Source organism: Engystomops pustulosus, chromosome 6 (assembly GCF_040894005.1).
Source record: "Engystomops pustulosus chromosome 6, aEngPut4.maternal, whole genome shotgun sequence".
NCBI lineage: Eukaryota > Metazoa > Chordata > Amphibia > Anura > Leptodactylidae > Engystomops > Engystomops pustulosus.
The window spans coordinates 4,555,823-4,581,565 of record NC_092416.1 but is presented as its reverse complement, the minus strand read 5'-3'; the positions used below and the strand labels follow the sequence as shown (position 1 = coordinate 4,581,565).

Below are 25,743 nucleotides of genomic sequence, written 5' to 3'. Positions count from 1 at the left end.
GCCTTTAAAGATTGGGAGGTCTATGGACAACAAACTCACATAGTAAATCAAACCCCCAGGTCCATCTATATTCTTTTTAATCCTTTGGTCGATTCTTCCTGGTTTTAATTTGAAATCTGCGCGTGTGATCGCCTTTCTGTGCTCGCTGCTGGCAGAGCCCTCATACAGCGAGCAGCCACCCAGCTTTCCCACATTCATCATCCTCTAAAATCATTGTTATCTTAAAGGGGCGGCACACTTTACAGGGGCCTTCTCTTCTGCACATTCACATTTAGTGTAATTGATCTGCCATATTCATACATTCCTTCATTTGGATGTTATTACAAAAATGTGAAGATAATTTACCATTAATGTGGTCACGTTATCACTTACAAATGAGGTGGCTGCCCTTGGATACGACCACTGATGCTGGAGGCATAGCACAAATACACAAATAGTTTATGTATATGAAATGTCCCGCAGCCGGAAACGGGGCATGGGTGGTCCCCGCTGCAGGGTGCGGGGGTCATATACACACGGGGTCATCACTAAGGGACAACATGGATACATTTTTGGGTCATTAACGTCCAACATCCAATTGAAGAAATGTGTATGTATGAGGATGGAATAAATGCAAATGTCCAGATGAGAAGATCCCTTTAAGGGCGACTCCACCGCAAGACAAACACATTGCAGACATTTTTTTGTGTGTGTGGTAAAAACGCAGATGGAAACGCTCTTAATTTACTGCCCTGGAGCCATGAAATTTGTATGATATTTGTATGATGTTTCTATGATATTTGTATGATATTTGTATGATATTACTATGATATTTGTATGATATTTGTATGATATTACTGTGATATTTGTATGATATTTGTATGATATTTGTATGATATTTGTATGATATTACTGTGATATTTGTATGATATTTGTATGATATTACTATGATATTTGTATGATATTACTATGATATTTGTATGATATTACTATGATATTTGTATGATATTACTATGATATTTGTATGATATTACTATGATATTTGTATGATATTACTATGATATTTGTATGATATTACTATGATATTTGTATGATATTTGTATGATATTTGTATGATATTACTATGATATTTGTATGATATTTGTATGATGTTACTATGATATTTGTATGATGTTTCTATGATATTTCTATGTTGGTCTCTCATGGAGGGAGACTCCAGGTTTGACTATAGGGATTTCATTTATGTGGAGGAAATGCCTCCACCAAGATGGCGGCCGCGGCCGGACGGTCACGTGATACGGCCAGATTCCTGTCTGCTATAAAGCTGACGTCATGGCCAGGGACGGCGCTGACTCCTCCCCCCTCCGGCTGATCATCTGTCTGTGCGTTTTGGTTGTGATGGAAACGGCGTTCAGGCGCTGACCTCTGACCCCTGAGGCTGCCCGGAGGGGCGAGGTGAGGCGGAGGATGGTCACGTGACCGGGGGCTGTGACGTCATGCTTTGGGGGGGGGTTTGAGGTTAAGACCCCCCCACTGCTTACTGATAGGGAACATGACGGGGGAAACCACCAGACCCCAGTCGCGTGCTGTCTGCTATTACATAGGGAGCTGCCCCTCATGATGCGGGGGGGGGGGGGTCACTGTGACTATTGGCTGCTGTGTGGGGGGTCACTGTGACTATTGGCTGCTGTGTGGGGGGTCACTGTGACTATTGGCTGCTGGGGGGGGGGTCACTGTGACTATTGGCTGCTGTGGGGGGGGGGGGGGTCACTGTGACTATTGGCTGCTGTGTGGGGGGTCACTGTGACTATTGGCTGCTGTGGGGGGGGGGGTCACTGTGACTATTGGCTGCTGTGTGGGGGGTCACTGTGACTATTGGCTGCTGTGTGGGGGGTCACTGTGACTATTGGCTGCTGGGGGGGGGGTCACTGTGACTATTGGCTGCTGTGGGGGGGGGGGGGGTCACTGTGACTATTGGCTGCTGTGTGGGGGGTCACTGTGACTATTGGCTGCTGTGGGGGGGGGTCACTGTGACTATTGGCTGCTGTGGGGGGGGTCACTGTGACTATTGGCTGCTGTGGGGGGGGGGTCACTGTGACTATTGGCTGCTGTGGGGGGGGGTCACTGTGACTATTGGCTGCTGTGGGGGGGGGGTCACTGACTATTGGCTGCTGGGGGGGGGGTCACTGACTATTGGCTGCTGTGTGGGGGGTCACTGTGACTATTGGCTGCTGGGGGGGGGGGGGGTCACTGTGACTATTGGCTGCTGTGGGGGGGGGGGGGGTCACTGTGACTATTGGCTGCTGTGTGGGGGGTCACTGTGACTATTGGCTGCTGTGGGGGGGGGTCACTGTGACTATTGGCTGCTGTGGGGGGGGGGTCACTGTGACTATTGGCTGCTGTGGGGGGGGGTCACTGTAACTATTGGCTGCTGTGGGGGGGGGTCACTGTGACTATTGGCTGCTGTGGGGGGGGGGTCACTGTGACTATTGGCTGCTGGGGGGGGGGGGGTCGCAGTGACTATTGGCTGCTGTGGGGGGGGGGGTCACTGTGACTATTGGCTGCTGTGTGGGGGGTCACTGTGACTATTGGCTGCTGTGGGGGGGGGTCACTGTGACTATTGGCTGCTGTGGGGGGGGGTCACTGTGACTATTGGCTGCTGTGGGGGGGGGTCACTGTGACTATTGGCTGCTGTGGGGGGGGGGTCACTGTGACTATTGGCTGCTGTGGGGGGGGGGTCACTGACTATTGGCTGCTGGGGGGGGGGTCACTGACTATTGGCTGCTGTGTGGGGGGTCACTGTGACTATTGGCTGCTGGGGGGGGGGGGGTCGCAGTGACTATTGGCTGCTGTGGGGGGGGGGGGTCACTGTGACTATTGGCTGCTGTGTGGGGGGTCACTGTGACTATTGGCTGCTGTGGGGGGGGGTCACTGTGACTATTGGCTGCTGTGGGGGGGGGGTCACTGTGACTATTGGCTGCTGTGGGGGGGGGGTCACTGTGACTATTGGCTGCTGTGGGGGGGGGTCACTGTGACTATTGGCTGCTGTGGGGGGGGGGTCACTGACTATTGGCTGCTGGGGGGGGGGTCACTGACTATTGGCTGCTGTGGGGGGGGTCACTGTGACTATTGGCTGCTGTGGGGGGGGGGTCACTGTGACTATTGGCTGCTGTGGGGGGGGGTCACTGTGACTATTGGCTGCTGTGGGGGGGGGGGTCACTGACTATTGGCTGCTGGGGGGGGGGTCACTGACTATTGGCTGCTGTGTGGGGGGACACTGTGACTATTGGCTGCTGGGGGGGGGGGGGTCACTGTGACTATTGGCTGCTGTGGGGGGGGGGGGGTCACTGTGACTATTGGCTGCTGTGTGGGGGGTCACTGTGACTATTGGCTGCTGTGGGGGGGGGTCACTGTGACTATTGGCTGCTGTGGGGGGGGTCACTGTGACTATTGGCTGCTGTGGGGGGGGGTCACTGTGACTATTGGCTGCTGTGGGGGGGGTCACTGTGACTATTGGCTGCTGTGGGGGGGGGGTCTCTGTGACTATTGGCTGCTGGGGGGGGGGGGGGGTCGCAGTGACTATTGGCTGCTGTGGGGGGGGGGGGTCACTGTGACTATTGGCTGCTGTGTGGGGGGTCACTGTGACTATTGGCTGCTGTGGGGGGGGGGTCACTGTGACTATTGGCTGCTGGGGGGGGGGTCACTGTGACTATTGGCTGCTGTGGGGGGGGGGGTCACTGTGACTATTGGCTGCTGTGGGGGGGGGTCACTGTGACTATTGGCTGCTGTGGGGGGGGGGTCACTGACTATTGGCTGCTGGGGGGGGGGTCACTGACTATTGGCTGCTGTGTGGGGGGTCACTGTGACTATTGGCTGCTGGGGGGGGGGGGGTCGCAGTGACTATTGGCTGCTGTGGGGGGGGGGGGGGTCACTGTGACTATTGGCTGCTGTGTGGGGGGTCACTGTGACTATTGGCTGCTGTGGGGGGGGGGGTCACTGTGACTATTGGCTGCTGTGGGGGGGGGTCACTGTGACTATTGGCTGCTGTGGGGGGGGGGTCACTGTGACTATTGGCTGCTGTGGGGGGGGGGTCACTGTGACTATTGGCTGCTGTGGGGGGGGGGTCACTGACTATTGGCTGCTGGGGGGGGGTCACTGACTATTGGCTGCTGTGGGGGGGGTCACTGTGACTATTGGCTGCTGTGGGGGGGGGGTCACTGTGACTATTGGCTGCTGTGGGGGGGGGGGTCACTGTGACTATTGGCTGCTGTGGGGGGGGGGGTCACTGTGACTATTGGCTGCTGTGGGGGGGGGGGTCACTGTGACTATTGGCTGCTGTGGGGGGGGGGGTCACTGTGACTATTGGCTGCTGTGGGGGGGGGTCACTTTGACTATTGGCTGCTGCGGGGGGGGGTCACTGTGACTATTGGCTGCTGTGGGGGGGGGTGGTCACTGTGACTATTGGCTGCTGTGTGGGGGGTCACTGTGACTATTGGCTGCTGTGGGGGGGGGGGAGTCACTGTGACTATTGGCTGCTGTGGGGGGGGGGGGGTCACTGTGACTATTGGCTGCTGTGGGGGGGGGGGGTCACTGTGACTATTGGCTGCTGTGGGGGGGGGGTCACTGTGACTATTGGCTGCTGTGGGGGGGGGGGGGGTGGTCACTGTGACTATTGGCTGCTGTGTGGGGGGTCACTGTGACTATTGGCTGCTGTGGGGGGGGGGGTCACTGTGACTATTGGCTGCTGTGGGGGGGGGGTCACTGTGACTATTGGCTGCTGTGGGGGGGGGTGGTCACTGTGACTATTGGCTGCTGTGGGGGGGGTGGTCACTGTGACTATTGGCTGCTGTGGGGGGGGGTGGTCACTGTGACTATTGGCTGCTGTGTGGGGGGTCACTGTGACTATTGGCTGCTGTGGGGGGGGGGTCACTGTGACTATTGGCTGCTGTGGGGGGGGGTCACTGTGACTATTGGCTGCTGTGGGGGGGGGGTCACTGTGACTATTGGCTGCTGTGGGGGGGGGTGGTCACTGTGACTATTGGCTGCTGTGTGGGGGGTCACTGTGACTATTGGCTGCTGTGGGGGGGGGAGTCACTGTGACTATTGGCTGCTGTGGGGGGGGGGGTCACTGTGACTATTGGCTGCTGTGGGGGGGGGGTCACTGTGACTATTGGCTGCTGTGGGGGGGGGGGGTGGTCACTGTGACTATTGGCTGCTGTGTGGGGGGTCACTGTGACTATTGGCTGCTGTGGGGGGGGGGGGAGTCACTGTGACTATTGGCTGCTGTGGGGGGGGGGTGGTCACTGTGACTATTGGCTGCTGTGTGGGGGGTCACTGTGACTATTGGCTGCTGTGGGGGGGGGGGGTCACTGTGACTATTGGCTGCTGTGGGGGGGGGGGTCACTGTGACCAGGGCCGCATCTGCCATGAGGCGAGATGAAAATCTCGCCTCAGGCGGCAGAATGCGGGTCCCTGTAAAGGGCGGCGAAATTTGCCGCTCTAAAGTGGGCGATTCGGGCGTCCATTAACGCCCGAATCGCCCACCAGCTAAATAAATCGCGCCTGTCTCTTTAAGACACAGGCGCGATTTATATGCGGAGCGACGCAGCGCCTTTCCGGCAGCTGCGCGCTCCGTCCTAAGCAGTGACACAGGCGTCATAACGTCATGCGCCTGTGTCACTGTGCGGAGCCGCGGCTCACAGGAAGACCGGAGTGAAGGCCGCGTGAAGACCGGAGCCGCGCCGGGGGAGCAGCTGCCTGCAGGTGAGTATGATTTTATTATTTTTCATGTACTTTAATTAAATGTGGGGAGGTTTCATGTTATACTGGGAGGGGGGGTACTATATAGGGCTAGAAAACGTTTAATACTGGGGGAGGGGGGGACACTATAGATATCATATGGGGCCATAATTATTTTATACTAAGGGGGGGGGGGGGATGCTATATGTATTATTTGGGGCCATACTTATCTTATACTAGGGGGGGGGGGTGCTATATGTATTATTTGGGGCCATACTTCTCTTATACTAGGGGGGGGGTGCTATATGTATTATTTGGGGCCATACTTATCTTATACTAGGGGGGGGGTGCTATATATATTATTTGGGGCCATACTTATCTTATACTAGGGGGGGGGGTGCTATATGTATTATTTGGGGCCATACTTATACTGGGGGGGAATGCTATATGTATTATTTGGGGCCATAATTATCTTATACTAGGGGGGGGGGATGCTATATATATTATTTGGGGCCATAATTATTTTATACTAGGGGGGGGGGGGTGCTATATATATTATTTGGGGACATAATTATTTTATACTAGGGGGAGGGGATGCTATATTTTATTTAGGGATTTGGGGCTATCATTATTTTATACTGGGGGGGGGGTGCTATATATTATATATCACTAAGCTGGGGGCTGTATATGGGATACAGTATATTACTAAGCTGGGGGGATGTATATGGGATACAGTATATTACTAAGCTGGGAGGATGTATATGGGATACAGTATATTACTAAGCTGGGGGCTGTATATGGGAAACAGTATATTACTAAGCTGGGGGGGGCTGTATATGGGATACAGTATATTACTAAGCTGGGGGCTGTATATGGGATACAGTATATTACTAAGCTGGGAGGATGTATATGGGGTACAGTATATTACTAAGCTGGGAGGGGGCTGTATATGGGATACAGTATATTACTAAGCTGGGGGCTGTATATGGGATACAGTATATTACTAAGCTGGGGGGATGTATATGGTACAGTATATTACTAAGCTGGGGGGATGTATATGGGATACAGTATATTACTAAGCTGGGGGCTGTATATGGGATACAGTATATTACTAAGCTGGGAGGCTGTATATGGGATACAGTATATTACTAAGCTGGGGGATGTATATGGGATACAGTATATTACTAAGCTGGGGGGCTGTATATGGGATACAGTATATTACTAAGCTGGGGGATGTATATGGGATACAGTATATTACTAAGCTGGGGGGCTGTATATGGGATACAGTATATTACTAAGCTGGGGGGGGTGTATATGGGGTACAGTATATTACTAAGCTGGGGGGGGTGTATATGGGATACAGTATATTACTAAGCTGGGGGGATGTATATGGGATACAGTATATCACTAAGCTGGGGGGGATGTATATAGGATACAGTATATTACTAAGCTGGGGGCTGTATATGGGATACAGTATATTACTAAGCTGGGAGGATGTATATGGGGTACAGTATATTACTAAGCTGGGAGGGGGCTGTATATGGGATACAGTATATTACTAAGCTGGGGGCTGTATATGGGATACAGTATATTACTAAGCTGGGGGGATGTATATGGTACAGTATATTACTAAGCTGGGGGGATGTATATGGGATACAGTATATTACTAAGCTGGGGGCTGTATATGGGATACAGTATATTACTAAGCTGGGGGGATGTATATGGGATACAGTATATTACTAAGCTGGGAGGATGTATATGGGATACAGTATATTACTAAGCTGGGGGCTGTATATGGGAAACAGTATATTACTAAGCTGGGGGGCTGTATATGGGATACAGTATATTACTAAGCTGGGGGGGCTGTATATAGGATACAGTATATTACTAAGCTGGGGGCTGTATATGGGGTACAGTATATTACTAAGCAGGGGGGATGTATATGGGATACAGTATATTACTAAGCTGGGGGATGTATATGGGATACAGTATATTACTAAGCTGGGGGGGCTGTATATGGGATACAGTATATTACTAAGCTGCGGGGCTGTATATGGGATACAGTATATTACTAAGCTGGGGGGATGTATATGGGATACAGTATATTACTAAGCTGGGGGGATGTATATGGGATACAGTATATTACTAAGCTGGGGGGATGTATATGGGGTACAGTATATTACTAAGCTGGGGATGTATATGGGGTACAGTATATTACTAAGCTGGGGGGCTGTATATCGGGTACAGTATATTACTAAGCTGGGGGGCTGTATATGGGGTACAGTATATTACTAAGCTGGGGGGATGTATATGGGATACAGTATATTACTAAGCTGGGGGGGTGTATATGGGGTACAGTATATTACTAAGCTGGGGGGGTGTATATGGGATACAGTATATTACTAAGCTGGGGGGATGTATATGGGATACAGTATATTACTAAGCTGGGGGGATGTATATGGGATACAGTATATTACTAAGCTGGGGGGATGTATATGGGATACAGTATATTACTAAGCTGGGAGGGGGCTGTATATGGGATACAGTATATTACTAAGCTGGGGATGTATATGGGATACAGTATATTACTAAGCTGGGGGGATGTATATGGGATACAGTATATTACTAAGCTGGGGGATGTATATGGGATACAGTATATTACTAAGCTGGGGGATGTATATGGGGTACAGTATATTACTAAGCTGGGGGATGTATATAGTATACAGTATATTACTAAGCTGGGGGGCTGTATATGGGATACAGTATATTACTAAGCTGGGGGGATGTATATGGGATACAGTATATTACTAAGCTGGGGGGATGTATATGGGATACAGTATATTACTAAGCTGGGGGGGATGTATATAGGATACAGTATATTACTAAGCTGGGGGGATGTATATGGGATACAGTATATTACTAAGCTGGGGGGCTGTATATGGGATACAGTATATTACTAAGCTGGGGGGATGTATATGGGATACAGTATATTACTAAGCTGGGAGGGGGCTGTATATGGGATACAGTATATTACTAAGCTGGGGGGCTGTATATGGGGTACAGTATATTACTAAGCTGGGGGCTGTATATGGGATACAGTATATTACTAAGCTGGGGGGCTGTATATGGGATACAGTATATTACTAAGCTGGGGGGATGTATATGGGGTACAGTATATTACTAAGCTGGGGGGATGTATATGGGATACAGTATATTACTAAGCTGGGGGGATGTATATGGGATACAGTATATTACTAAGCTGGGGGCTGTATATGGGATACAGTATATTACTAAGCTGGGGGGATGTATATGGGATACAGTATATTACTAAGCTGGGGGGCTGTATATGGGATACAGTATATTACTAAGCTGGGGGATGTATATGGGATACAGTATATTACTAAGCTGGGGGGCTGTATATGGGATACAGTATATTACTAAGCTGGGGGGATGTATATGGGATACAGTATATTACTAAGCTGGGGGCTGTATATGGGATACAGTATATTACTAAGCTGGGGGGCTGTATATGGGGTACAGTATATTACTAAGCTGGGGGGCTGTATATGGGGTACAGTATATTACTAAGCTGGGGGATGTATATGGGATACAGTATATTACTAAGCTGGGGGGATGTATATGGGGTACAGTATATTACTAAGCTGGGGCTGTATATGGGATACAGTATATTACTAAGCTGGGGGGCTGTATATGGGATACAGTATATTACTAAGCTGGGGGGCTGTATATGGGATACAGTATATTACTAAGCTGGGGGGATGTATATGGGATACAGTATATTACTAAGCTGGGAGGCTGTATATGGGATACAGTATATTACTAAGCTGGGGGGCTGTATATGTGATACAGTATATTACTAAGCAGGGGGGATGTATATGGGATACAGTATATTACTAAGCTGGGGGGGATGTATATGGGATACAGTATATTACTAAGCTGGGGGGCTGTATATGGGATACAGTATATTACTAAGCTGGGGGGATGTATATGGGATACAGTATATTACTAAGCTGGGAGGGGGCTGTATATGGGATACAGTATATTACTAAGCTGGGAGGGGGCTGTATATGTGGGGCAAGATTTTATTTAAGCTGTAGGGGATCTGTATATGGGAGCTGTATATAATTTAATTGGGTGGTGAATAACGAGGCCTTTAAATATATGAGAGCAGGGATATTGAAGGGATGTGTTATATGTGGGGAGAGTGCGGTCAGTTGTGTTGTGAGGGGTATATATTATTTAGGAGCGCAGTGTTGTTTTCCAGGAGACTTCACACTGTAAGTGACTGTGGTATTTTTAGGGGCGCCGGGTGGAGATGCTGCACGGAGCTGAAGATATCCGGCCGTGAATTCACCTTTGATACGTCATGGATTGGAGAACCCGGAATAAAGTCCTCCTGATGGAAGAGATTGTCATCTATAAGGTACTAGATTCCACTAATGACTCTCAGATCCTGTAGTCAGTCACACAGTGTCAGGGAGCTGTCTGTAGGGTTGTTAGTAAAGTTTAAGGATTTACTTAACAGGGAGCGGGGGGGGGGGGGGCGGGGCAGCATTTTAATATTCGCCTCAGGCAGCAAATATGCTAGAATCGGCCCTGACTGTGACTATTGGCTGCTGTGGGGGGGGGGGGGGGTCACTGTGACTATTGGCTGCTGTGGGGGGGGGGTCACTGTGACTATTGGCTGCTGTGGGGGGGGGGGGGGTCACTGTGACTATTGGCTGCTGTGGGGGGGGGGTCACTGTGACTATTGGCTGCTGTGGGGGGGGGGTCACTGTGACTATTGGCTGCTGTGGGGGGGGGGTTACTGTGACTATTGGCTGCTGGGGGGGGGGTCACTGTGACTATTGGCTGCTGTGGAGGGGGGGGTCACTGTGACTATTGGCTGCTGTGGAGGGGTGGGTCACTGTGACTATTGGCTGCTGTGGGGGGTCACTGTGACTATTGGCTGCTGTGGGGGGTCACTGTAACTATTGGCTGCTGTGGGGGGTCACTGTAACTATTGGCTGCTGTGGGGGGTCACTGTGACTATTGGCTGCTGTGGGGGAGTCACTGTGACTATTGGCTGCTGTGGGGGAGTCACTGTGACTATTGGCTGCTGTGGGGGGTCGCTGTAACTATTGGCTGCTGTGGGGGGGGGTCACTGTGACTATTGGCTGCTGTGGGGGAGTCACTGTGACTATTGGCTGCTGTGGGGGAGTCACTGTGACTATTGGCTGCTGTGGGGGGGGGTCACTGTGACTATTGGCTGCTGTGGGGGAGTCACTGTGACTATTGGCTGCTGTGGGGGGTCACTGTGACTATTGGCTGCTGTGGGGGGTCACTGTGACTATTGGCTGCTGTGGGGGGTCACTGTAACTATTGGCTGCTGTGGGGGGGGGGGGTCACTGTGACTATTGGCTGCTGTGGGGGGGTCACTGTAACTATTGGCTGCTGTGGGGGGGTCACTGTGACTATTGTCTGCTGTGGGGGGGGGGGGGGGTCAATGTGACTATTGAGCTTCAAAAAGGTGGAAAGACGAGGCACATCTTCTTAAAATGTCGAAATTTTATTAAGGTTTCTTTAAAACATCACGGGTGGTAGTGAATCGCCTACGCGTTTCGAGCACGTCCGTGCTCTTAATCAATGTGACTATTGTCTGCTGTGAGGGGGTCACTGTAACTATTGGCTGCTGTGGGGGGGGGGGGGTCACTGTAACTATTGGCTGCTGTGGGGGGGGGGGTCACTGTAACTATTGGCTGCTGTGGGGGGGGGGGTCACTGTGACTATTGGCTGCTGTGGGGGAGTCACTGTGACTATTGGCTGCTGTGGGGGGGCACTGTGACTATTGGCTGCTGTGGGGGGTCACTGTAACTATTGGCTGCTGTGGGGGGGGGGTCACTGTGACTATTGGCTGCTGTGGGGGGTCACTGTAACTATTGGCTGCTGTGGGGGGTCACTGTAACTATTGGCTGCTGTGGGGGGGTCACTGTGACTATTGGCTGCTGTGGGGGGGGGGGGTCAATGTGACTATTGAGCTTCAAAAAGGTGGAAAGACGAGGCACATCTTCTTAAAATGTCGACATTTTATTAAGGTTTCTTTAAAACATCACGGGTGGTAGTGAATCGCCTACGCGCTTCGAGCACGTCCGTGCTCTTAATCAATGTGACTATTGTCTGCTGTGAGGGGGTTACTGTAACTATTGGCTGCTGTGAGGGGGTCACTGTAACTATTGGCTGCTGTGGGGGGGGGGGGGTCACTGTGACTATTGGCTGCTGTGGGGGGGGTCACTGTGACTATTGGCTGCTGTGGGGGGTCACTGTGACTATTGGCTGCTGTGGGTGGGGGGGTCGCAGTGACTATTGGCTGCTGTGGGGGGGGGTCACTGTGACTATTGGCTGCTGTGGGGGGGGGTCACTGTGACTATTGGCTGCTGGGGGGGTGGGTCACTGTGACTATTGGCTGCTGTGGGGGGTCACTGTGACTATTGGCTGCTGTGGGTGGGGGAGTCACTGTGACTATTGGCTGCTGTGGGGGGGGGGTCACTGTGACTATTGGCTGCTGTGGGGGAGTCACTGTGACTATTGGCTGCTGTGGGGGAGTCACTGTGACTGGGAATGTACCCAGCCCTGAGCTGAATAATAGAGAATGTTGGTCAAATATTTAAAGAAGTGACACAACCTAGAGAAGGCGCCTCGTTCTCTCTATGGCGTCAGTTTTGGGAGCAGCTCAGGTGTGAATGTGGAGTAATCGGTTGCGCCCCGGCCAGTGCCGGCCCCTCCATCATGCATTCTGCTTCCCACTGATCCGTGAAATGCAGTCATTACCCCGGGCGGCCGACCTCGCCGCGCATCGCCCTCTGCACCCGCCGCAGGACCCGCTTTCTTCTCTTCTAGTGACGGCTCATAAATCGCGCGGATGAGGAGGAGATTAACGTCCGGACTGGACGGAATAAGATATTCAAGATTTCATGGCTGAGCGGAGGAGATGATGGCGGCCGCGCCGCGCTGGGACTGTGGATGGTCGGCGCATACACACCGGAGCCGCGGCACAGCGCCTGTTATAATAGAAATAATGTAACACACCCCAACAAATACTGCGTCCTGCGCATACACCTGCAGCCACTCCGGAGGTAGGTACATGATGTTCTATACCAGTGATGGCTGACCTATGGCACTGGTGGTGGAGGTGGCACTCGGAGCCCTTTCTGTGGGCACCCAGGCCATCACCAGAGAGGAGTCCAGGTATCTTCCTGCAGTCCCAGACAGCCCAGGACTTGCTGTGCATAGAGGTACCTGGGACTATTTCCTGCTTTATTGGTGCCTCAGGTGCTGGTATCAATGAGAACGGTGACAGAGAAGGGAGTATAAATCACTAATTACATTCCTGTGTTGGCACTCTGCGATAAATAAGCGGGACTTTGTTGTAGTTTGGGCACTCGGCCTCTAAAAGGTTCCCCATCACTGGTCTAGAAGGTCCTGGAGTATTATAACGTTTAAAGATTTTATAAGGAGAGTCGTGTATCCAGGGATTATTACTCTGTGACTCTGCCTCTCCCATCATGGCCTCTGCCCTGCTTTTGGTCTGGGGGGAGCTATTGGCGGGGGCCGCTTTTGGTCCGGGGGGAGCTATTGGCGGGGGCCGCTTTTGGTCCGGGGGAGCTATTGGCGGGGGGCCGCTTTTGGTCTGGGGGGAGCTATTGGCGGGGGCCGCTTTTGGTCCAGGGGGAGCTATTGGCGGGGGCTGCTTTTGGTCCGTGGGGGAGCTATTGGCGGGGGCTGCTTTTGGTCCGTGGGGGAGCTATTGGCGGGGGCTGCTTTTGGTCTGGGGGGAGCTATTGGCGGGGGCCGCTTTTGGTCCGGGGGGAGCTATTGGCGGGGGCCGCTTTTGGTCCGGGGGGAGCTATTGGCGGGGCCGCTTTTGGTCCGGGGGGAGTTATTGGCGGGGGCCGCTTTTGGTCCGGGGAGAGCTATTGGCGGGGGCCGCTTTTGGTCTGGGGGGAGCTATTGGCGGGGGCCGCTTTTGGTCCGGGGAGAGCTATTGGCGGGGGCCGCTTTTGGTCTGGGGGGAGCTATTGGCGGGGGCCGCTTTTGGTCCTGGGAGGAGCTATTGGCGGGGGCCGCTTTTGGTCCGGGGAGAGCTATTGGCGGGGGCCGCTTTTGGTCCGGGGGGAGCTATTGGCGGGGGCCGCTTTTGGTCCCGGGAGGAGCTATTGGCGGGGGCTGCTTTTGGTCCCGGGGGGAGCTATTGGCGGGGGCTGCTTTTGGTCCCGGGGGGAGCTATTGGCGGGGGCCGCTTTTGGTCTGGGGGGAGCTATTGGCGGGGGCCGCTTTTGGTCTGGGGGGAGCTATTGGCGGGGGCTGCTTTTGGTCCCGGGGGGAGCTATTGGCGGGGGCGCTTTTGGTCCCGGGAGGAGCTATTGGCGGGGGCTGCTTTTGGTCCCGGGAGGAGCTATTGGCGGGGGCTGCTTTTGGTCTGGGGGGAGCTATTGGCGGGGGCTGCTTTTGGTCCCGGGAGGAGCTATTGGCGGGGGCCGCTTTTGGTTCGGGGAGAGCTATTGGCGGGGGGCGCTTTTGGTCCCGGGGGGAGCTATTGGCGGGGGCCGCTTTTGGTCCCGGGGGGAGCTATTGGCGGGGGCCGCTTTTGGTCCCGGGGGGAGCTATTGGCGGGGGCCGCTTTTGGTCCCGGGAGGAGCTATTGGCGGGGGCCGCTTTTGGTCCCGGGGGGAGCTATTGGCGGGGGCCGCTTTTGGTCCCGGGGGGAGCTATTGGCGGGGGCCGCTTTTGGTCCCGGGGGGAGCTATTGGCGGGGGCCGCTTTTGGTCCCGGGGGGAGCTATTGGCGGGGGCCGCTTTTGGTCCCGGGGGGAGCTATTGGCGGGGGCCGCTTTTGGTCCCGGGGGGAGCTATTGGCGGGGGCCACTTTTGGTCCCGGGAGAGCTAATGGCGCGGGCGGCTTTAACGGACTGCTTAAAAAAAACGCCCAAAAATATGTCCAAAACGCCAGGTGTGCCATGACCCTAATCCCGTCTGCGCGCTGGTGCGGTACCTGACCCGAGAGTCCGGGGAGAAGGTGGCGGATTCTTTTATATTGGTAATTATTTAGTCGTGTTTAGCGGGGGCGGGGGAGGTGTGAGGGTAATGCGCCCGCTCCCCATTTAGCGGTGATTAGCGGGGGCGGGGGAGGTGTGAGGGTAATGCGCCCGCTCCCCATTTAGCGGTGATTAGCGGGGGCGGGGGAGGTGTGAGGGTAATGCGCCCGCTCCCCATTTAGCGGTGATTAGCGGGGGTGGGGGAGGTGTGAGGGTAATGCGCCCGCTCCCCATTTAGCGGTGATTAGCGGGGGCGGGGGAGGTGTGAGGGTAATGCGCCCGCTCCCCATTTAGCGGGATAACATTTGCTTAGCGGCCGCCGTGAGCCGGTGTTATTGACAAGCCGGCAGACAGCAGCGAGGATTAGCCGGGGAATGTTAATGTCGCGGTGATGTATTTCTCACTGTCGTCCCAGCTGTAATTAGACGCGACGCCTGGTGCCGCTCCTCACCAGGACCTGTGTGATGTGAAGCCATAAGGAGCACAAGTATCCGGATAAATCTTCTGTATTGTGACCGGCACAAGAGCCGCCGCCTCAGTCCTGTTATTGGGAAGAGGCGGCTATGACTGCTACCAGGGGTGCGCGGTGTACAAGCCTCCCTTATGTGCTGCCCGCTAGTCGGCCAGAGATGCAGCGTTGGCGGCTATCCACAGAATAACAGGATCGGGCTCCCTAAAATCATCAAGTTATACCCAGGACTGTGATTATGTTCTGGTGTCAGAGCTCTCAGTCAAAATAAGGAGTCGGGGCTCACAGGCATCCTGGAGAAAACTTGACTCTTTTCTTCAGAAGCTGACTCGTGCATACTCGGTTATAATTAAGGTCCAGTGGCAGATAATTTTAGGTGGTTTGGGGGGGACCTGTAACCCATTTACAAGCAGATGATACTGGTGTGAGGGGTAAAATTCTGGTGAGCGGTCTTCATTAACCTGTTCCTGACGAGTGCCGTGCTATTATTCGGTGTATGGAGAGGGCTCGTACCCAGAGACCTCTCAATATAAGGTGGGCGCTTGCTGCATATTACAGCAAACACCCACCAGTAACAACCAGACGCTGATGGAGGGTGTAAACTATGTATTTATTTAGTGGTTGCATGTAAATTGCAGCCGCCATCTTTGATTATCTCGCCACCCCCATGTGACCTCACGGAGGGCAACAATCAGTTACTCTGCCTGATCTTTAAGGACCGGATCAGTAGCACAATGGCCAATTACTGCAATACAGTAGCATTGCAGCATATAGCAGAAGCAATCAGACCCCCCTAGGGTTTAAGTACCCTAGGGGGGGCTAAATATGTGTAAACAGAAAAAAAAATGTAAATTGCCCTTAGAACTGATATAGAAATAAACAATACAAATCATTATCATGACGGGTATCGCCCTGATCCAACGTTTGCTGCCCTGTAACCTGTAAGCGCAGGGCACAGAGTCGGGGTCCCTGCTGCAGACTGAAGCTTTAACTAGTGTCTCCCATTTATTAATGTAGCGAAACGTATCGGATGCGGAACCTGAGCTGTAATTACACATCGGACTGAAGGCTGGAATGTGAACAGAGCCCAAGCTGAGGAATCCATAGCTCCGCGTACAGGCGCCACACAGTCACTGGATCAATCGGAGACCGTCATTCAGTATTCCATCATGAGAATAATGCTCCGGATTTACATTGTACGTGGCCGAGGCGATGGAACGTGAAGTACTCGGAGGCGCGGGGAGGATGGCGGCTTTATATGTAATAGGACTGTGATGGATTTCTGGAAGGCTCCCGCCTCGAGTCTTTGTATTCAGCGCAGGACACGTTCTACTGAAATATTTTTACGGGAACCAAAGAAAGCGAGCGGCGATGATGTCATCACTACCTGGGGCTCATTGTGGTTTACATCCGATAGGGGGGGGGGTATTTATGAGCCTTGGGTAGACACCGGACTCTGGCATTTCTAGCCAACAGATTGCAGATGTATCAGTAGCTAACGTGTTATTTTTTAGTCAGATGGGTGGTCCGGAGCATAGAGCCTGGCCACACCCATCTGACACTAGAGATTAATTACTCAGGAAGGGTGGGGGGGGGCAGTTGGGAAAATTCGCACTTCAGCAGAATTGGTAGAGACGTCTATCGAAGGATTCCTGGAGCTGCGGTCGGTGAAGATGGTAAAGCGGCTTTGTTAATTGGGATGAGCCGACCCAAACCCAATCTTGTACTGAAGCCGAACTCTCACCTTTCCCCCCTGTAACACCCTTTAGATGCCACCTGGAAAGCTTCTCTTTTTCCAGAGGATCTTGGCTCCAGAATAAGATCATCGGGAGCCAAAGAAAAACCAGCAGAGGCTGGTGCGCAGAGGCTGGTGCGCAGAGGCTGGTGCGCAGAGGCTGGTGCGCAGAGGCTGGTGCGCAGAGGCTGGTGCGCAGAGGCTGGTGCGCAGAGGCTGGTGCGCAGAGGCTGGTGCGCAGAGGCTGGTGCGCAGAGGCTGGTGCGCAGAGGCTGGTGCGCAGAGGCTGGTGCGCAGAGGCTGGTGCGCAGAGGCTGGTGCGCAGAGGCTGGTGCGCAGAGGCTGGTGCGCAGAGGCTGGTGCGCAGAGGCTGGTGCGCAGAGGCTGGTGCGCAGAGGCTGGTGCGCGTCAGTGTTTGCACCCAAGATCCAACCTGCACCTACAGCAATGCAGTTCGGGTCCACTCATCGCTACGCGTTACAGGACTGCTCCGGGCACTGTACAAAGGTGACTTTTCCATCCAGTTTATGGAACATTGGGTTTTCATTCCTCTTGTTGGACCTTGTTGGATGGGGGGCACCAGCGGTCGGAGGTCCAGTGCACCGGGAAGCTGGGGGACACATGGGGGGCTTGGGTGAATGTGAAGGGTTAATCAGTGGGTGCAGTATGACAGCCCAGTGTCAGACGCTTCTCCTCTTCATGTGACGTGTTTTGCCGTTCCCCGCTCTTGTCTGGTGACGCATTGAATGATTTTTTTCTATATATTCTTTCCCCGGATGTAATTTTGTTTCCTGATTTATTAATTCTCACTCCTAAGGATTTGTGTCGCTTCTGACTGACGGCCTGAAATAACGTCTATTCGCCCTGCGGGGTCCGGGGCTGTCACGGCCCCCCACTTCTTATCTGTCCCTACACGGGTGATGGATGTGATCTGACAACCGCTAATGGCTGCCATTACAAGGTGTATCGTCACCGAGCTTCCCTATAGGTCCAGCCCAATCCCCGTCCAGAATCTGCACCATAGAAAGTGCAATGGGGGTGGGACTTATCCTATTTACCTACCCCAGAGAGGTGCGATACAGACCCGGGGGGGCGACTGCCTACGGCCATCACAAGGGAACCCGCAACATGAACTCCTCCCGGGATTATATGGAGCATAAATATTTCCTGTTCAGCAATGTTTCGGGGTACAATGTATTTTGTAAACGGCTGGTGAAGCGCCCAGGTATGAGCGGCATCATCTCCGCTGGGTCGGTGCTGGATATGGATGATCCGTGCTCTGTGCTCACCGGGGCACATGGTCATTAGTCTCCATAGCTGGCACCAGGACCACCCCGACCCCATAGACATACCCGTTATATGGACCTGCTCCGGACTTGTAGACCAGGGTGTCCTGACCTCTCCTGGTCCCCTCCATAACGTGGAGAATAACTCTCATCCTCCTCTTCTTTCTAGACGTCCCTCCGGCATCATTACTCTATGGAAATGTCTGTGTACGAGAAGGACGAATCCCATTGGGACGGGAAGTCTGAAGAGCAGCTGCCTACAACCCCAGGTGAGTCTACCTTCTGGCCAGCGACTGTAGGAGGACCCATACATAACCATAGGGGCCCAACACACACACACACACATAACCATAGGGGGCCCATCCAATACACACACACACATAACCATAGGGGGCCCAACACACACACACACACATACCCAAAGGGGGCCCATCCAATACACACACATAACCATAGGGGGCCCATCCAATACACACATAACCATAGGGGCCCATCCAATACACACACATAACCATAGGGGCCCATCCAATACACACACATAACCATAGGGGCCCATCCAATACACACACATAACCATAGGGGCCCATCCAATACACACACATAACCATAGGGGCCCAACACACACACATAACCATAGGGGCCCAACACACACACATAACCATAGGGGGCCCAACACACACACATAACCATAGGGGGCCCAACACACACACACACATGACCATAGGGGGCCCAGTCCATACACACACATAACCATAGGAGGCCCATCCAATACACACACATATAACCATAGGGGGCCCATCCACACCTACACACACATATAACCATAGGGGGCCCATCCACACCTACACACACATATAACCATAGGGGGCCCATCCAATACACACACGCACATATAACCATAGGGGGCCCATCCAATACACACACGCACATATAACCATAGGGGGCCCATCCAATACACACACGCACATATAACCATAGGGGGCCCATCCAATACACACACGCACATATAACCATAGGGGGCCCATCCCAATACACACACGCACATATAACCATAGGGGGCCCATCCCAATACACACACGCACATATAACCATAGGGGGCCCATCCCAATACACACACCAACATATAACCATAGGGGGCCCATCCCAATACACACACCAACATATAACCATAGGGGGCCCATCCCAATACACACACGCACATATAACCATAGGGGGCCCATCCCAATACACACACGCACATATAACCATAGGGGGCCCATCCCAATACACACACGCACATATAACCATAGGGGGCCCATCCCAATACACACACGCACATATAACCATAGGGGGCCCATCCCAATACACACACGCACATATAACCATAGGGGGCCCATCCCAATACACACACGCACATATAACCATAGGGGGCCCATCCCAATACACACACGCACATATAACCATAGGGGGCCCATCCCAATACACACACGCACATATAACCATAGGGGGCCCATCCCAATACACACACGCACACATAACCATAGGGGGCCCATCCAATACACACACGCACATATAACCATAGGGGGCCCATCCCAATACACACACGCACATATAACCATAGGGGGCCCATCCCAATACACACACCAACATATAACCATAGGGGGCCCATCCCAATACACACACCAACATATAACCATAGGGGGCCCATCCCAATACACACACGCACATATAACCATAGGGGGCCCATCCCAATACACACACGCACATATAACCATAGGGGGCCCATCCCAATACACACACGCACATATAACCATAGGGGGCCCATCCCAATACACACACGCACATATAACCATAGGGGGCCCATCCCAATACACACACGCACATATAACCATAGGGGGCCCATCCCAATACACACACGCACATATAACCATAGGGGGCCCATCCCAATACACACACGCACATATAACCATAGGGGGCCCATCCCAATACACACACGCACATATAACCATAGGGGGCCCATCCCAATACACACACGCACATATAACCATAGGGGGCCCATCCCAATACACACACGCACATATAACCATAGGGGGCCCAGCCCAATACACACACGCACATATAACCATAGGGGGCCCAGCCCAATACACACACGCACATATAACCATAGGGGGCCCAGCCCGCAGCCCCCTTACATTGCACGGGCTGACATACACATACACATCCTCCTAGATTAACATGAATGATTTGTCATTCTGCTGCGCTGGCACATTGTGACGAGGATAATTGCAAGCTGTTCTTATTATCATCCCGGCTGCAGATCTCGACGGAGAAAAGGCGTTAATTCCACCGCGACATTTATACAAAGACGTCGTCCTAAATCCTTCATGTCTCTGTTTATAGATATCATCAGAGAGCGTGATGTCACCGGGGACGGATTGTTTTCGGCGGGGCGGGGCGCTATCACTTTACTTTCTGAAGTATCGCTTCAGATAAGCAGCGACGCAGAGATGCAAATCACAGGCAAATTACAGGCGAATCTGCCTGATTCATAAAGGTCCCGTGCTCCGAATGTAAATGCATCCGCAGCTCAGCCTGCTCTGTGGTGGCTACTGCTCCCTGTTATCAGCCATATCAGGCTAAGAGCGGGCTGACTGTAGTGGCCTGCAGTGCGGTGAACGGCAGAAATTATCCCTGTCCCCAGCATCGCCAGCTTATTTACCATCGTATCCGCATGTATCTTCAGCCGTTTTGTGTATACAGCTCCGTGCACATCCGCAGAATTCTGATATCTCGTAACAAAATCCATTGGAAGGCTCGTTTACTGCAGCAGTTTATTTGTAAACTACAGTTTGCTACAACTGTTTGTGTCTCCATGGTAACAGACTACACTCAGTAGTTTGTAGTCTGATCTTTATGGCACATTCTTGTCAGATTTCAGTAGCGTAAATCTACTGCTAGAACATGAAGCTACATGTAAAATGTCCTGATGAGCCGTTCAGTATTGGGATGAATTGTAACCGATCTTCCCTGTTCACTGCTGCAGAACCTTTGGAGGACCTTTCAGATGCCCACATGACCCCCGAGGACTCTCCACCTCCCCCGTGCACCGACTGTGGACGGACTTTCCAAACTCTCCGGGCGCACAGATTGCATCAACGCAACCACGCGGCAGACCTGTCCTACACCTGCAAAGACTGCGACGTGGCCCGCGCCGGGGCGACTGGAGGAAGCGAGAAGCCGTATTCCTGCTCCGACTGTGGGCGCCGCTTCTGCTGGCTCCTGGATTTGCACGGTCACCATGAACAACACACAGGAAAACACGGCTACCAGTGCGCACAATGCGGCAAACAGCTGCCCAATCAGACGGCCTTCCGAAAACACCAACGAGCTCATCGTAAGGATCGCGTGTGCGTCTGGTGCGGGAAAGCTTTCAACTGCTCGGCCAAATTGTCCCGCCACCTCCGGATTCACACTGGGGAACGTCCGTACCGATGTCCGGAGTGCCCACAGGCCTTCACACAGCTAGAGACCCTTCGCGTCCACCAGTGGGTGCACGAGGATCCCAAGCCCTTCCAGTGCCAGGATTGTGGACGCAGGTTTCCCGCCCAACGCACCTTCGAGAAGCACCGGAAGCTGCACATTTCTCGGAAGCCTCACGCCTGTCCCATCTGCGGAAAGACATTCTTCTTCTCCTCCCGATACAAGCGCCATCTCCGCATCCACACGGGAGAGAGACCCTTCCAGTGCCAACAGTGCGGCAAGAGCTTCAACCAGCGCTCCAATTACCAGAGGCACCGGGCCATCCACGCCGGCAAGAGGCCCTTCCCCTGTAGCCTTTGTGAGAAGAGTTTCAGCCAAGCGTCCAACTACCGACGCCATTTCCAGACTCACCGCAAGGGAAGGGACCCCTGGGAGAGAAAGCGAGAGTATAAATGTATTGAGTGCGGAGTAAAGTTCACACAGGAAGGGGGTCTCCATGAGCACTACATACAGCACGCCAGGGGGGAGCTGTGAGCCGGCTCCAAAGAAGAGACCACCAACACGGCACTGCCCTCTGTACATCATGGGAATGTAGACCCCATTGCACTGGACTGTACCCCCAGAGACAAGACCAGGCGCCGGCTGTCAGGCAGAAGGCAGCGGTGGCCACTAGGGGAGCTGTTCCCCTGTGTTACTCTGTGTTGTCTGACAGGCCCTGGTCCATGGAGGGTCCTGCCCCGAGGTCCATATGTATTGCACTTCTGTATTATAGAAAGTAATATTTGGTGTAAAATGTCCAATATTTGTCACTAAAAAAATAAAATTCTAGAAAATAAAATGTGTAATCGTGTCTCACGGCATATGGAGGCGTCCTTACAATGGCCCCCGCAGAGGGTGGGGGAGCTGCGCACCACCTGGGCTGCTCGTCTTCTCCTCTCTCGGGTTGGCTCACTTTTTTGCATTAATCCCTAGTGACCCTGGAGACGCCGCACCTTGTCCACCTGATTACAGTGTCAGTGATGCAGTTTGGGACTCCTTGCATCATACATCAGAATGAGGCTCGGAGCCCCATCCCTGACAATGCAGATTATGAATAGTGGAGCGATCAGAGCGTCTCGCCTTATACTGGAAGGTCATCCTGGACCTCAGTTCTATCGGATCGCTGCAGAAATCCAGCATTTTCTTATGCCCGGGGATCTTTATCCTCATCACTTACCTCTCTAGTACTTACACCTTACCTCATGCAGACAGATGGATTGGTGATCCAATTGCTTCATCTGTATCAATCGATCCTCCTCATCATCTTCAGTATCATCTTTCTCATGATCATCACCCCCATCCTGCTCCTCCTCTTGATGTGGGTGATCCTCTCCCGCCCTTCCCCCCCCCTATGATCCTGTGTCTGTGTAGGGTGAATGACCCCCGCGGGGCGGCTCGCCCTCATTTGGATGCAGGTAGGCACACACCTCGCGGCTCCATCTGCCTGGTACTTACCTTGGTCTGGTGCCTCTGTATTTTGGGAAGGAAATTACAGATTTATTTGGCTTTCAGTTCTGTGCAGAATGAGGAGATTGCGTGTTACGCGGCGGCTCCACTTCAAAGCTTCCGATTGTTTTGCTTAAAGAAATTCCGTCTCTGGATTCATGGCTGTATATATTCTCCATTACTTACAGATACACACATCCGAGGCAGTGGGGCGCAGCGGGTCACTGCAAATACAGGCTGCAGAACCTCATCATACGCACCTGAGCTGCTGCAGAACCTCATCATACGCACCTCAGCTGCTGCAGAACCTCATCATACGCACCTGAGCTGCTGCAGAACATCATCATACGCACCTCAGCTGCTGCAGAACCTCATCATACGCACCTGAGCTGCTGCAGAACCACCTCATACGCACCTGAGCTGCTGCAGAACCTCATCATACGCACCTGAGCTGCTGCAGAACCTCATCATACGCACCTGAGCTGCTGCAGAACCTCATCATACACACCTCAGCTGCTGCAGAACCTCATCATACACACCTCAGCTGCTGCAGAGCCTCATCATACACACCTCAGCTGCTGCAGAACATCACCATACACACCTCAGCTGCTGCAGAACCTCATTATACGCACCTCAGCTGCTGCAGAGCCTCATCATACGCACCTCAGCTGCTGCAGAGCCTCATCATACGCACCTCAGCTGCTGCAGAGCCTCATCATACGCACCTCAGCTGCTGCAGAGCCTCATCATACGCACCTCAGCTGCTGCAGAACCTCATCATACGCACCTGAGCTGCTGCAGAACCTCATCATACGCACCTGAGCTGCTGCAGAACCTCATCATACGCACCTGAGCTGCTGCAGAACCTCATCATACGCACCTGAGCTGCTGCAGAACCTCATCATACGCACCTGAGCTGCTGCAGAGCCTCATCATACGCACCTGAGCTGCTGCAGAGCCTCATCATACGCACCTGAGCTGCTGCAGAGCCTCATCATACGCACCTGAGCTGCTGCAGAACCTCATCATACGCACCTGAGCTGCTGCAGAACCTCATCATACGCACCTGAGCTGCTGCAGAACCTCATCATACGCACCTGAGCTGCTGCAGAACCTCATCATACGCACCTGAGCTGCTGCAGAACCTCATCATACGCACCTGAGCTGCTGCAGAACCTCATCATACGCACCTGAGCTGCTGCAGAACCTCATCATACGCAGCTGAGCTGCTGCATAACCTCATTATACGCACCTCAGCTGCTGCAGAACCTCATCATACGCACCTGAGCTGCTGCAGAACCTCATCATACGCACCTGAGCTGCTGCATAACCTCATCATACGCACCTGAGCTGCTGCAGAACCTCATCATACGCACCTGAGCTGCTGCAGAACCTCATCATACGCACCTGAGCTGCTGCAGAACCTCATCATACGCACCTCAGCTGCTGCAGGACCTCCTCATACGCACCTCAGGTGCTGCAGGACCTCCTCATACGCACCTCAGCTGCTGCAGGAATTCATCATACGCACCTGAGCAGCTCCAGAACCTCATCATACGCACCTGAGCAGCTCCAGAACCTCTTGGCACGTGCCTCTCCTGCACCAGAACCTCTTGGCACGCGCCTCTCCTGCACCAGAACCTCTTGGCACGCGCCTCTCCTGCACCAGAACCTCTTGGCACGCGCCTCTCCTGCACCAGAACCTCTTGGCACGCGCCTCTCCTGCACCAGAACCTCTTGGCACGCGCCTCTCCTGCACCAGAACCTCTTGGCACGCGCCTCTCCTGCACCAGAACCTCTTGGCACGCGCCTCTCCTGCACCAGAACCTCTTGGCACGCGCCTCTCCTGCACCAGAACCTCTTGGCACGCGCCTCTCCTGCACCAGAACCTCTTAGCATGTCCTGTGTGTCCTGACACCTTTCTATCATAGCCAGCAGTGGTCAGGGGTCAGCATGGGTGCTCTGACCCCTCTGTGACTACACCCCCATACACAGCGAGCTGCCATGTCCTGTGTGTCCTGACACCTTTCTATCATAGCAAGCAGTGGTCAGGGGTCAGCATGGGCGCTCTGACCCCTCTGACTACACCCCCATACACAGCGAGCTGCCATGTCCTGTGTGTCCTGACACCTTTCTATCATAGCCAGCAGTGGTCAGGGGTCAGCATGGGTGCTCTGACCCCTCTGTCACTACACCCCCATACACAGCGAGCTGCCATGTCCTGTGTGTCCTGACACCTTTCTATCGTAGCCAGCAGTGTTCAGGGGTCAGCATGGGTACTCTGACCCCTCTGTGACTACACCCCCCCATACACAGCGAGCTGCCATGTCCTGTGTGTCCTGACACCTTTCTATCATAGCCAGCAGGGGTCAGGGGTCAGCATGGGTGCTCTGACCCCTCTGTGACTACACCCCCCATACACAGCGAGCTGCCATGTCCTGTGTGTCCTGACACCTTTCTATCATAGCCAGCAGTGGTCAGGGGTCAGCATGGGTGCTCT

The 25,743-nt window shown here is 53.3% G+C and overlaps 1 protein-coding gene across 1 annotated transcript; it reads left to right on the top strand.

The window, feature by feature from the left end:
- The first annotated feature begins 1,307 nt into the window (after positions 1-1,307).
- Positions 1,308-22,596, top strand: LOC140065289 (uncharacterized). Its single transcript, XM_072112883.1, has 3 exons — positions 1,308-1,434; positions 18,469-18,568; positions 21,322-22,596. Exons 2-3 carry the CDS (start codon positions 18,493-18,495, stop codon positions 22,290-22,292), a joined length of 1,047 nt encoding a protein of 348 aa, XP_071968984.1. The 5' UTR covers positions 1,308-1,434; positions 18,469-18,492; the 3' UTR covers positions 22,293-22,596.
- The last annotated feature ends 3,147 nt before the right edge of the window (positions 22,597-25,743 follow it).

Excerpts from the sequence above, each read along its gene's own strand:
- LOC140065289 (XM_072112883.1), top strand. The coding sequence starts at position 18,493 with ATGGAAATGTCTGTGTACGAGAAGGACGAATCCCATTGGGACGGGAAG. Across the intron at positions 18,569-21,321 it reads GCAGCTGCCTACAACCCCAG|AACCTTTGGAGGACCTTTCA; the intron begins GTGAGTCTACCT and ends TCACTGCTGCAG.